Here is a 14,137-nt window from a genome sequence, read left to right as displayed (position 1 = left end):
CGAGGAGAACAAGGAAGGAGCATTCACCCCTATCCAGAGCCCCTCTGGATAGGGGTGAATGATCCCCTCTGTGCTTCTCTTGCCCTGCATTGGATAGATGGTTGCCTCCGAGTTCAAAGGCAGCCACCTATCCCCATAGGATTGCACCCTAAGTAAATAAATAAAATAAGGGAAGGGGTAACTTTAGTAGATGAGCTGCCCATCCATGTGCCTGAGGAAGCTCAGCTGGTGCATGGCTGAACAGCCCATCCACTGCAGTGAAACTGTTTTTTAAGAAGAAGGAAAAGGAACTGTTCCCATCCCAGTGCCAAGTGGTAAGCCAGAGGGAAGAAATGGTGGGGTGAATGCCAGGACCACCCTGGTCACTTTGTTTCTGGCCCACCTCAGTTGGCCCTGCTTACAAGGTGGCATCTGAAATGAGAAAGGGTGCCCATTTATTTACTAATTTATTACATTTATGTTGTTGTTTATTCGGTCAATCACTTCCGACTCCTCGTGACTTCATGGACCAGCCCATGCCAGAACTTCCTGTCAGCCGTTGCCACCTGCAGCTCTCCCAAGGTTGAGTCCGTCACCTCCAGAATATCATCCATATTACATTTATATCCCACCATTTTTCCTCTTGCAAGGAACCAAGTCAGCATACATGGCCCCGCTCTTCTCCATTTTATCCTAACAATCCTGTGAGGTAGGTTAGGCAAAGAGCCAGTGAGCTTCGTGGCCAAGTGGGCACTAGAACCCAGGTCTCCCGAGTTCCAGTTCAACACTCTAACCACTACACCACACTGGTTCTCCTTAAAAAAAATATCCTGCCATCACCGTAGTTTTCTAGTGTGCCAGAAGCGCTCTGGGAAACTAAGGTAGTGACAGACGTGGCTGCAGCCATCTCAACACTTTGCTGAACACCGTGCCTGCAGCCATTCAACTCCTGTGTGTGTGTTTTTCCCCCAAGGGGATGCTACCGCCTGTCTCTGAAGGTCGTTTGGGGGCCCTCTGGACCACAGAGCGCCAGACTTCTTCCTGGAGTTCCAGGGCTAATGGCACTGAAGGTGCCACACCAAGGGTGAGGAATCTTTTTTATATGAGGGGCTGTTGACCCACAGGAAATATCAATCAGGGGTGAAGCCAGAACCAAATGTGAGGGTGTCTGCAGCATTGCATCTCTCTCTCTCTCTCTCTCTCTCTCTGCCGCTCTCTCACACTCTTTCTTTTTGTGCTACCCACATAATTTTCCCTGTGTCATCCCATCTCTCTTTCTCTTCTCATGCCACTTTGCTCTGTCTCTCTGCTGCTGTTGATACAGTTAGGTTATTTTAGACTCTGAACCTAATAGGCTTACACTATAGTCTTATACTCCCTATTGGGTGTTAATGTGAGTTAATACCTGGGAAATGTGTTAATGCCTGGGAAAATAAAAAAGGTCTTCACCTGGCACTGAAAAGATCACAATGTAGGTGTCAGGAGAGCCTCTCTGGGAAGCTCATTCCACAACTGGGGTGCTACAACAGAAAAGGCCCTGTTCTTGGTAGCCACCCACCTCACTTCCTTTGGTAAGGCTTCCTGGAGAAGGACCACTGAAGATGGTCTTAGGGTCTGGGCAGGTACATATGGGAAGAGATGATCCTTGAGGTGACCTGGCTCCAAGTTGTTTAAGGCTTTGAATGTTGATGTTAGCACTTTGAATTGGGCCTGGAAAGGGACTGGCAGCCGGTGCAAATGGAAAAGTGCTGGCATGATAGGATCGTGTCGACCAGCCCCATTAACAATCTCACTGCCCTAGTTTGGACCGGCTGAAGCGTCTGGACCATTTCCCGAGGCACTTTACTTCCTTCAAAATGTGGTACGCCAGCCCTATTGCATTTGGGGGTCCCTCCTGCTCATTGTGCTCAGCGGGGGCCCAGACTCCTGCCCGAAAGTCCTCCCCTGATGGCACCACTGTCTGAACACTTTAAGTGAGCTAGTGTAGCATAGTGCTACAAAGGGGAACGCTCCAGTCGAAACTTATACCCAGCCACATACTCAGGGGATGACTTTAAGCAGGTCGTCATCTCTCAGTTTTCCATCTGTAACGTAATGATAGTAATACTGGCCAATTTTACAACCTTCTTGTACAGGAGACCATGCATGTGAAACGCTTGAGGCACTTAGGGAAAAATGCCAGTACGTTAAGAAAGCCTCCGTCGAAATTTATTTATTTATTTATTTATTGCATTTATATCCCGCCTTTTTTCCTGTTGCAAGGAACCCAAGGCGGCTTACATTATCCTCTTCCTCCTCTCCATTTTATCCTCACAACAACCCTGTGAGGTAGGTTGGGCTGAGAGTCTGTGACTGGCCCAAAGTCACCCAGTGAGCTTCCATGGCCGAGTGGGGACTAGAACTCTGATCTCCCGACTCCCAGTCCAGCACTCTAGCCACTACACCACACTGGCTCTCTGAACGAATGAACGAATGGCTTCACTAGAGCTGGGGGGGGGCTGTGCTATCCGCTGCAGCCATTGGTGGGGGGCAGCTGTGCAGATGTTTGGTCAGGAGCTAACTCGGAAGAATCAGCACAGGGAAAGAGGTGAAGACAGTGGACCTTTGTGATACCACATACTTAGAAACAATAGACTCTCACGCTCTGCTCAGCCCCCGCTTGACTTGGCGTTTTCATCTGATGGGGCAAAAATACAAGGCATGCAATTCAGCGGAGCACAGGACTTCAGAAGGCAACTGAATGCTGCATCTGGGCTGGGAGGGAGCAATTAAACTTGACTAACCTTTCCTGCAGTGCGAAGTGTGTTTTGCCGGTGTCGGATTTTGGCTGGAAATCCAAACCAACAAAAAGCAACTGAGATCAGGGGGAAGTATAACTGCAGCATGCAAAAATGGTATTTCGCAACCTTGAGGCTCGGATTAGATGTTCGTGTGTGTGGGTGGTGGTGGGGTTGTATTTTGGGGTTTTCTTTTAATGGAAATGCAGGGAGCCGGCTACAAAATTGATTGCAGTGGCAGGGCAGGCAGGGCAAAGGCCTTTACCTATGGTGTGTTTTTGCCATCAAAATCACCCCTGCAGTGGCTTTCCCACCCACAGGAATGAAATGGGAGGATGCTTATGGAGAGATTAGAGGTGATTTTGGCTACAGAATTATCATCTCCCCAGGCACAGCCTCTCTTTAAAATACAAAACAAAGCATTAGGAGACTGGATAATAATACTGGACTAAACTACAGGTTTTTGTTTTTTTTAATATGACTCTTTCGGCCTCAGAACTACCTTGAATTGACAATATTAACACTGGGATAGAAAAAGCATGGATTCTTTTCTGATACATTTGGTTGGGTGGCAGGGGCAGAGAAAATTTTAAACAGCTCAATCAAAAGGCCTGGATTTCTGCATTGTTTTCTTTGGGAAGATATCACTTCTGCCCCAGGAGATGCAAAACAAAACAACCCAGCATAAAAAGGAATGGGGAACTGCAGTCTCCATATGCTAGAATTGATCTAGCCCTTTAAAAAAAACGGTTGTTAAAACAAGAAAACTTCACCATCCAGAGCTTCTCAACACTTTTTTTTCATGGAACCAAAGCTCCCCCCAGTGGAAAAATACTGCAACAGCATCTATTTCTCAATGCAGATTTGGGATGTTGAAGTATGTGGGGAAAGATAGAAAGAGAATGATAGGAATGGGGAGGGGTGTTTTTTTTTTTACCTGCTAAGGTGCCCTCAGTTCCCACCACCAATTGCTTGCCAGGGAAGGGCATGAGGTAACAGCGGGTGCTGGGGTTTCTGAGGGTCACCAGGGCTCGTGGGTGCCTTTGGGGATCACACTCCAGCCTCTGAGGTCAAAACGGAGACAAAGAGAAAGGATGAGATGTAACCTCCTAGACCCATCATCCAGAGCCAGCCTGCCTGTCTTGGCTGTGGTTGGGAGATGGATCTCCTAAAGCATCATGCTGGCTGTGGCTGGTGGGCACTGTAATGCAACACAAGGGCCTTAAAATCTCCCATTCTCCAAAGTCTTTCCAACCAGCCAGCCAGCCTCGGATTGGAACAACCAATGCTCCCATCACTGTTTTTACCTGTATGACCTCTTGGAGATACTTCTGCCCCCCCTGGAGTCCATGGATGGGTGGATAGAACCAGTCACGCACCAAGAGATCGAGATGCTGCAAGAAAGAGATGAGGTATAAGAACACAAGAGTCGTGCTGGATCAGACCAAGGTCCATCTAGTCCAGCATTCTGTTCACACAGTAGCCAACCAGCTGCCCACGGGAAAGCCACAAGCAGGAAATGAGTGCAATGGCACCCTTCCACCCATATTCCCCAATATATACTGCCTCTGATACCGGAGAAAGAATATAGCCCTCAGGACTAGTAGCCATTGATAGCCTTCTCCTCCATGAATTTGTCCAATCTACTTTGAAAGCCACCCAAAGTGGTGGCCATCACTACATCGCATGGAAGTAAATTCTGTAGTTTAACTATTTGCTATGTGAAGAAGCCCTTCCTTTTATCTGTCCTGAATCTCTCACCAACCAGCTTCATGGGATGACCACTTCGGAGTTCTAGCATTATGAGAGAGGGAGAAAAGAGGCAATCTGTGCCCTGTCTTCCTGAGTTATTGGCTTTGCCTCCTTCATGCCCAGAATCCTCCAACATTCATGGCATTCATCATGTTCAAAGATATGTTTCACTTAACATTCCAAGGTCTTCGAAGCCATTTCCACCTTTCTCCATTTTTCGTTGCCCTTCTTTTGCATGGATATAGCTTTCAACTTTATTCATAATAAACAAATTCCAGGGCTTTAATAACCTTTCTTTCTACCTTGCTAGGTGTCCGATTAATGCTCAGTATTTTAATAACAACAACAACAGCAGCAACAACCACAACAATGATGCATTTCTTCAGTCTTCCCAAGACAGCTCATAATAAAAAAATAATTAAAAAAAAGGCTGGGGAACCTGTGGCCTTCCAGATGCTGTTGGACTACAACTCTCATCATCTCTGACCATTGGCCATGTTGGCTGGGGCTGATGGAGGTTGGAGTCCATCAACATCTGGAGGGCCAAAGGTTCCTCACCCAAATATAAAACTTACAATTCCATATCTATACAACACGTTCATAAAAACATAGATGAATTTTGAACAACTTTAAGAATGAACCCATTTTAGGATACATTTTGGTCTGAGGGCCAAATTTTAGGACTTCGTAGGGCAGCCATAGGTTCTTGATCCATGTATTTGCCCTGTTTACATATAAAGGGTGGGTGGGTCTCTATTCTTTATATGAAAAGAAACATGAGGTGAGAGAAGCGATCCCCCCCGCTCCCGAAACCTAGCCTCACTGCACTTTGTAGTTCCAAGCAATTTTCTCCCAGCCTGACTTGCTTCTGCTGGGCTGAGAGAAACTTGCTTAAAACAACAGAACAAAATGACGTGAGGTAATGAGGGGAGAGGGCTGGTTTCTCTCCCCTTCCCTGCATGCTCCTTTCTGTGCAAAGAATAGAGCCCCCGGCACTGTTTTTTGTGTGAGTGGGATACTCACATAGCTGTCTGGCCCATCATGTCTAGTTTTGGCCCTTTTTCTTTTTCATACAGTGGATTATTTTGGGCTTGGAACGCTCTTGTGGTGATAAAAAATGTAGGTCAGGAGATAAATAATGCAGTAACAAATGGAGAGTTCATTGGTATTCACATTTGAGGGAGAAGGAGATGGGGAAAGAGAGAGGGAGAGAGAGAGAGATGTGGGTACCAGGCAGAGGAGCAATGAGCTGGAAGAGGCGGTGGTGACAATGGGAACTCGGCAAACAAAGGAGCTCTTTGACAGAATGGCGAAACAGAGGGCCTCAACATGCTGGCAATGGTGGGTGGAGGAAAAGAGAACAGAACATGACTGGGGAGAGAAGGAAGCAGAACGGCTGATGCTCATTACCTGAATGGGCTTTAAACTGCAAGCACGTCCCACCGTCTCAGCTACGTACACGAACATCTGTGGGGTAGAGGAAGTGGGTCACTGGGGAATTAGGAGATCTGGATCACTCAACCCCTTGGCCCAGCTGCCAGATCCACTCCCCTCTCAGAGCCAGGGACAGAGGCCTAGGAGCTGAAACGCGATGCTGTGTCAATGTACGACTTTTATCTTGCAATATTATTGCCTCATCGTTACACGTGAACCCACCCTTCTGCCAGCGAGCTCAGGGCAGCATATATGGGTCCATCTAACTACCCTCACAGTGACCCTATGAGGTTGATGAGGCTGAGTGTGCAATTGATCTAGGGATGTCAGATTCAAATGCAGGGGATGCAAATGAATTTGGATTTCTATGAATCCGACCCATGGATTCCACAGCCGGCCGCCTTTTTCTGAGTCATGTGTATTCTGCCGACTTGTGGATGAGTTTTGTAACTTTCCAGAATTGTATGCAGATTTAGTCATACAAAAAATACAAAAAGAAAAAAGACCCCAAACACCAACTAAAAATGTGCATTTCCCCCCATGGGGTAAAGTGGGAAAATACAGATTGGGGGCGGGGGTGTTTGCACATTTTTACTTTTTTCACTTTGGGGGAGATTTGTGCAAATGCAAATTAGTGCAAGTGCACATTAGCTCTAATGTAAATAAGTGCAATGAAATTCTCCTACAAAAAATCTGATTCCATCAGTGAGCAGATGACAAAACAAAACACACATGACATTCCGCGAAACTCAGGCAGAATGGATTTAACAAAATCCGTATGTCCCTACTTTGAACTCAGGTCTTGGGACTCCCAGTCGAATGCTCTATCCCACTCTGCACTGCTGGCTAGGGATGATGGAGCTGTAGTCCAACACATCTGAAGGGTGCCAGGCTGGGAATGGCTATTCTATTCACTGGCTTTCAGTATAGGGCAAGGGTGGACAACTTTTTGCCCTGCAGATGTTTTGGCCTACAACATCAGCCCTAGGCAGCATAGCCAATGGTGAGGGATCACAGGAGTTATAGTCCAAATCATCTGGAGGACCATAAGTTGCCCACTCCTGGCATAGAGTATCTACTCTGATGCCTTAGTTGTGACCCCCTGTGGGAGGGGATTTCACACACACACACACACACACACACACCCCTAAAACATGTTCCACTGGGACAAAACTCAATAGATGGGTTCTTTTCCTGAACTCAAGAAAAATGCTCAGGTTAGAATGGCTGATGACCCAAAGAGGTTCACAGCCTTCCCTCCAGTGTGTCTTAGCTTGCTTGAATCTCCTATCAATATTTGCTCTTCAAAAATTTCTCTCTCTTTTTTTGGCAATGCACTATAACTCTTCTCCTTGCAGCATACTGCAACTGATTTGGACTGTGTGGGGCTGAATCTACACATAACAGTTATACCGTTATCATACAGTTATCAGAGCTATTGGTACACATGACACCAATAGGCACCAATCGTTATGATAACTGTATGATAACAGTATAACTGCTATGTGTAGATTCAGCCTGGGTTTCTCTATTGAGCAGAATCCTGCCTTTGAGCAGAGGGAGTTAGACAAAATAATATTTTGTCCCTTCCAGTTCTATGGTTTGATGAATGCAGTCTTTTGCTCCCCAAAAAGTTGGGAGGAGCCAGGAGTTCTGGATCTTCACTCCCATGCATCTTGGTAGCACATACAGATTTACTTTATAACACCGCAAGCCACTAATGCCCTATTTTCCCCATTCCCCTATTTTCCCCATCCCGGGACAACTCAAGACCTTCCCTCCTACCCTTTACAAACTCACTCACTTCCAGGTATTCCAGATCTGTGTCCTTCATCATGGTGGCCAAATTAAGTATCTAGGAGATAACAGGAAGAGACAATAGACATGTCGCTTACTGATACATTTAGAGGAGGAGACGAAAACATGAGGGGTGGTGGAGTCTGGCAGGAACCCACCTGATAGGAGCTGAGCAGCATGGAGAAAGCTGACAGCTTGACGCCAGTTTCCTTGGTTCTCTCCACATCCATCGAACCCTCTGTGTCCATCAAGAACATGGCTACCTGGAAGTGAGGAGGAAGGGAGGGAGAAAGAAAGAAAGAAAGAAAGAAAGAAAGAAAGAAAGAAAGAAAGAAAGGGAGGGAGGGAGGGAGGGAGGGAGGGAGGGAGGGACCCTCATAGAGTCATAATTCCATAACAGAAAAGAGATAGACTTGGGCAACAGGCCCCAAAGTATCTACTCGTGGCTTACAGGGGTTTGTGTCTGTGTGTGACACAACGCAGCAGGCATTAGATATTTATTATGGCATAAGCTTTCATGGACACTACCGGCATGAATGTTTCTGCCATAATGTAAACCGCCCAGACAGCTCCGGCTACTGGGCAGTGTAGAAATGTAGACGATGCTGCTGCTGCTGCTGATAGTCTTTAAGGCAGGGGTGCACAACCTTTTCAGCCTAGAGGGTTACATCTGGTGTTGGATAGGGGGCCAGAGGGCACACATGTGTGTGGAAGCATGCATGCATGCACGCGCACACACTTCCCCCACACATGCATATGGATGCACACTCCCCAGGTACATTTGCGCGCGCGCGCACACACACACTCACACTCTTCCCCATCCCACAAGTGCACACACCACAGTGTGCAGGGATAGGGACGTTTCAAGCTTCCCTGCCTGCCTGCTGAGATCTAGGGATATGGAGGGCCACCAGTTGCCCAGCCCAAGAGGGAGGCAAGGAGCCCTACCATGCTGTTCAAAAGACAACATAAATGACATCTGGAAAAAATGGCCTACAAAGGAGCCCATCTCCGTTTTCCCAGAAGCCTCACCTCTGTAACCTCAGCCCAAGAGGAGTGACCACAAAAGCTTATGTCATGATGAAACTGTGTATCCTTAAGGGGCCACAGTTTTTACTGTAACAAACTAACATGGCTCTCCCTTTGGAATCTGCAGCAATGACTGAGGAACTCTGGTTTGAATTTGGCTGCCTCTAATCCTCTCTTAGCTCATCATCAAGTAGAGTCACCTACTTCCCCCTTCCCCCAACCCTCTTGTTCTTTTCCCCATTCACCTTTACAGATGATGCCCCTAAAACCTTACCTTTCCACATTCACTGGGGACCCAAAACGGCTGGCTCCATATCCACACTCCTTTTGTGGTGCTATAAGGTCCTGGTCGCCACTCAAATCCTGTCAGTGGATCATCTTCCTGACCCATCCATGATTCATCCTCAGCTGCCTGCCAACAAGGAATAAATGCAGGAGATAGGGGAACAGTTTGAAAGCCAGAAGAACTTTGGGTTCCAAGATGGCGGAGATCTTTGGCCAAGGGATGCAGTTTTATAGGGAAGAGGGATTCAGGAGTTGACTTGAGGGTTCTATTCCCTGCTCAGAGGCATATGTAGTGATTAGTTCTGGGAAGGAAGCAGTGGGTAAAATCCAACCGAAGTCCTACTTAGACTAACTTAAGGTCTATGCATTTCAATGTGTCTACTCTAAGTAGGACTTGGGTTGGATTTTACCAGTATACCTCCTGAAGTAAGTATCCACCATTACAGGGACTTTTTCCTTCTTCCATTTTTTAATTATTATTTTTTTAACAGAATGTATGTTTCCCCTCTCCATCACTGCTTCTCACACCTTGGCTACTGGAAATTGACAAGGGGCTTTTGATTACAAAATTAAACTGACAAAGGTAAGGCCTTATCTCACCTGGGGATTGGATATATGAGATGGCTTGTGAGGTGACTGTTTGTTTATTAATTAAATTTCTTAATCACCCATCTGGCCAGTCACCCGGCCACTCTGGGCGATGTACAACAGTACAATTTAAAACAGTAAAATTATACAATAAAACATTATTTAAAAATACCATGCAAAAGTATAGAAGTCTTTAAAAAGACTGTGCAAAAGTGGAGTGTGTGTGTGTAGCTGGGATGCACTCTGAATCACAATGTGGTGAAGTCCACAATTGCCTGGAAGCAGAATGCTAATCAAGAGAGAGATTGGGAAGATGTGTGGTATTGGGCCAGACTGGATGAGGCCAGTCCCTGATCCAGCCTGAATGTGTGGAGAGGAGCAAGCCTGGCTACCCTCCCAACCCACCCACCTAGAGCACCTGTCCTATGTCTCTTGTTCTTGAATAACCATGGACATAACTTCTACTTGCATAAAATCCAGTGAGCAGAGGCCCATTTTGCATGGTTGATTTCCTGGATAAAATCTGGTGAGCAAGCACACCATCCGGGAAAGAGTTATCCTCCAAGCCAAACCATATTCAAATACAGATTCAGTGTGGATTGGCTGCTGCAGACACACCCTGGGAAACACACACACATTGTCATGCTCACCAGGTTTTGGAACCGCCGCAGGAGGAAGTTCAGCAGGAAGGATTTGCCACGGCGTTGCTCCCCAAGGATGGAGATCAGGCAGACGGGGGCATCCTTTACCTCCCCCTGTTCCAAGCAGCAGCTCAGGGCCTCCTCATCCAGGCAGAGTTCCCCATTCTCATCCAGACCCACCAGCTGCATGGGCTGCCCCAACTGCAGTGGAGTTGTTGGCATTTCCTAAAAGGGACATGACTCAGCCGGGTCAGAACCACAAGCCCACACTGTAAGTGGCACATCATCATAATGTGTCAATGAGCAATGGAATCCTGAATGCCACAGACTGAGCTTTCAAGTCTCATCACTGTGTCTTCCTCCAAAGAGATTAGAGCACCTTACACTTAGTTCCTAGGTGGGTCACAGGGCCAAATCTGCTGATTTGTTTTTTTATTATTCATTTATTGCTTACACTTACATCTCACCTTTCTTCCATCATGGAACTCAAGGTGGCTACATGTGGTTCCCAGGTGGCCTCCCCTCCAAGCACTGACTGGACCCAGACCTGCTTAGCTTCAGCAAGGTGGCCGCCTCATGTGCCTTCAGCCCATGCCCTGAGGCTTAGCTTCAGTAGCAGAACTTCAGCTGTGTCAGGTGCCTCATTCAGACCATTCTCTCCACAAACACAGTTCAATGGAGGTAGTTCATACATTCACCAATGAATCATCAAATGACCATACGCGCACATGTGTCAACCAACATGAGGTGTGGTCACGGACACATAGCTAAGGGAGCAATCTGTCAGGGTTGGATCTGAGCCCATAGAGTCCCAAAGTAGCTCTGATTCTGAGGAGGAGATAAAGTCCATGGGAGAGGAACCCCCTCAAGTTTCAGAGGCGCAGCTGGAGGGGGAACCCCCCCCCCGCTCACATTCCTGGGAGCGATACTGACCCTGGCATGGAAAGGGAGGGGCAACTTGAGCTTTGAGCAAATGATGAAGCCAAACCATAGGGGAAGGCCATAACCCGGCTTGTCAGCATCCAGAGGTATCTGATTGACTACTCTTAGTGGCAGAATGCTGGTCTGGTCTTTGGTCTGATCTGGGGAGGCAAGGTCTAACTACACATTTGTTTCCAGTTTGCCTCCAATTTGATCAAGTTGCGTCATGTCACTCTTTTTCTTGTTAGGAAATCAAGCTTTCAAAGGGGGTAGGAAAACGCAATGGGTTGAATCCATTCTTAGCCATGCTTAGAGTAGACTCATTGAAATCAATGGGACTTGACTAACTTAAGTCCCCTGATTTCAATGGTTCTGCTCTAAGTATGATTAAGTCTGGATCCAACCCAATACGTTTTCCCAGGCAGAGCATTAACTGATGCTGTGATTGCTCCATGTTGTGGGGGTGTCATGAGCTCCTACTGAATACCGTGCATGGCGTGATGACTTATACGCCACCTTGGTCTCCCCAGAATTGGCCTCACCGGTTCCTTGTCAACCTCCTCCTGCAGAGGGATCTGCCCAATTTTTTCCACCAGGCTCCGCAGCCGAGTGTCCGGTTTCACCCTCTCGCGGCTGCACGGATAGCGGCATTCGGGGCAGCGGTACCCGCATTGCGAGGAGCCGCTCCAGTGGGTGGACAGGCAGCCCCTGCAAAAATTGTGCCCACAGTCGATGGAGATGGGGTCATCAAAGGGCTCCAGGCAGATGGAGCATGTGATGTCCTCTTGCAGGTTCTGGATCATACCTCCCGTAGTCGTCTTGATGGAGATTGCCGGTGAGGTGGGCCTGCAAAGCACATAGAGAAAAGATAGAGCAGAACCAGGGAAGGGTGAACCTGTGGCCCTTTGCTACAATGTGTCACACCCAGGGATGTACAGCTTTTGTAAAATCCATTCTGCTTGCATTTCGTGGATTGTTAAGCGCCCTTCGTTCCGCCATCTGCATACTGGAGGAACAGGTTTTTTTCCAATTTCCCAAATTTGTGCAAATTCGCATTTGTGTAAAATTTGCACTTGTGAAAATATGCAAATCCCCCCAAAATGCCCAATTCCCCCCCCATTTGTATTTTCATGCTTTAGCCTAGGGGGAAATGCACATGTTCGGATGATGGGTTTTTTAAAAAAACATATTCATGTATGTATGTATGTATTTATGTATTGCATTTATATCCCACCTTTTTTCCTCCAAGGAACCCCAGGTGGCCTATATAATCCCCCGCCTTGCCATTTGATCCTCACAACAACAACCCTGTGAGGTAGGTTGGGCTGAGAGTCTGTGACTGTCCCAAAGTCACCCAGTGAGCTTCCATGGCTGAGTGGGGAAGAGAACCCGGATCTCCCAGCTCCCAGTCCAACACTCTAGCCACAGCACCACACTGGCTCTCTATGAATAAATTTGCGTAAAATTCCAGAAAGCTTTAAAAAAAGAATGATCCGCAAGTTCACAGAATCTGTGCGATTCAGGAAAAGCCGGTCCGCTTCAGAATCTGCAGGTCGGTTTCATAGAAATCCAAACTCATTTGATTCCATTGCGAACTAGGGATGTCGGAAGTCTCCGACACCCCTAGTCACGCCCCCAATCAATCCCTGCAGTCCTCCATGCTTGGACTATTCTTGCAAAGAAGCTGTTTGCCAGATGCTGCGTTAACTCTATGTAAATATGTTATCTCAGTTTAATATCTTTTATCTTTTGTTAAATGTTTGCTTTGTGGTTGTCTGATGACTATAGAAATACATAAATCTGGAGCTGATGTTGACCCCAATACCCAACAGTGTCAGCCAGCATGGCCAGTAGACAAGGATGATGGGAGCTGTAGTCCTGCAATATCTGGAAGGCCAGAATACCCCACCCCTGAGCTAAAAACTGGGACTCCGGGATTTGGTCAGCAGCTCTGGGTCTACCACATTCTTCTGCACCTTGGTTATGGCCTAATTCAGCCATGCCCAACCTGGTACCCTCCATGTATTTGGGGCTACAACTTCCAGGTTTCCTGGCCATTGGCCATGCAGACTGGGGATAATGGGAGTTGAACCTCAAAATGTCTGGAGGGCACCAGGTTGGGGATGGCTGGCCCTATAGTATGCATATTTATTCAGAAGTAAATCCCACTAAATTCCTTCCCTTGATTGTGACCTCAGCTTGCCTCATGCTCTCTCTGGGAGAGAAGAGGAGAAGACAACACTACTGCATGCTGCACTCCAATCAATCGTACGAGTCCTCCATACTTTGGACTAGTGTTGCAAAGAAGTTATTTGCCATTTCTGTGGGTGGCAGCTCCTCTTAAAGCCAGGGGTGGGCAACTTGTGGCCCTCCAGATTTTTGGCCTACTACTCCCACGAGCCCCAGCCAGCATAGCCACTGGTGAGGGGAGTTGTAGGCCAACACATCTGGAGGGCCACAAGTTGCCCACTCCTGCTTAAGGTGGTTGCTGCAGCGGGTGCGAAAGATGCTTTTGTAAAGATAGCTATGATTGCAGAGGACCAGATGCGAGGGGCAGCCCAGGTAGTGTGGCAGCTTCTCTTCCTATTCCCTCTCTGACAGTGTGGGAGATACTGAAAACAAACATGATGCAACACCGGCTGTCCCCACCCTGGTGCCCTCTGGATATTTTGGACTAGCAGCTCTGAGAATTCCTGACCATTGCCCATGCTGGCTCAGGCTGATGGGTGTTGAAGTCTCATGAACTGATCGTTGTGCTAATGGCTATAATTATGTTTTCTAATTTTTCCCACTGATGAAGACCTGTCAGATCAAAACACGTTTGGGTTTCGATATTTTGTATGGGTATAGCCATTTTGGAAACCAGTATTGTCACTATGCTTCCATGTAAACCATTGGACTGTTAATTCGTGTGTGTGTGTGTGTGTGTGTGTA

General features: G+C 47.2%; 1 protein-coding gene across 5 annotated transcripts in view; it reads right to left on the bottom strand.

Annotated features, from left to right (window-relative positions):
• Nucleotides 1-14,137, bottom strand: part of RNF112 (ring finger protein 112) — a 37,892-nt gene that overhangs the window by 12,816 nt on the left and 10,939 nt on the right. For all 5 annotated transcript variants that reach the window (XM_084805219.1, XM_084805221.1, XM_084805220.1 and 2 more), the window contains 8 exons: nt 11,746-12,049; nt 10,292-10,507; nt 9,043-9,180; nt 7,898-8,002; nt 7,747-7,797; nt 5,919-5,975; nt 4,064-4,150; nt 3,694-3,820 (listed from right to left, as the gene is read on the bottom strand). In XM_084805219.1, the coding sequence (XP_084661345.1) occupies nt 3,694-3,820; nt 4,064-4,150; nt 5,919-5,975; nt 7,747-7,797; nt 7,898-8,002; nt 9,043-9,180; nt 10,292-10,507; nt 11,746-12,049 (1,085 nt within the window). The remainder of the gene's footprint in view (nt 1-3,693; nt 3,821-4,063; nt 4,151-5,918; nt 5,976-7,746; nt 7,798-7,897; nt 8,003-9,042; nt 9,181-10,291; nt 10,508-11,745; nt 12,050-14,137) is intronic.

Source organism: Heloderma suspectum, chromosome 6 (genome assembly GCF_057233095.1).
Source record: "Heloderma suspectum isolate Gila_16-S chromosome 6, 16-S_ref, whole genome shotgun sequence".
NCBI classification, from domain to species: domain Eukaryota; kingdom Metazoa; phylum Chordata; class Lepidosauria; order Squamata; family Helodermatidae; genus Heloderma; species Heloderma suspectum.
This window is presented reverse-complemented; position numbering and strand designations above follow the sequence as displayed.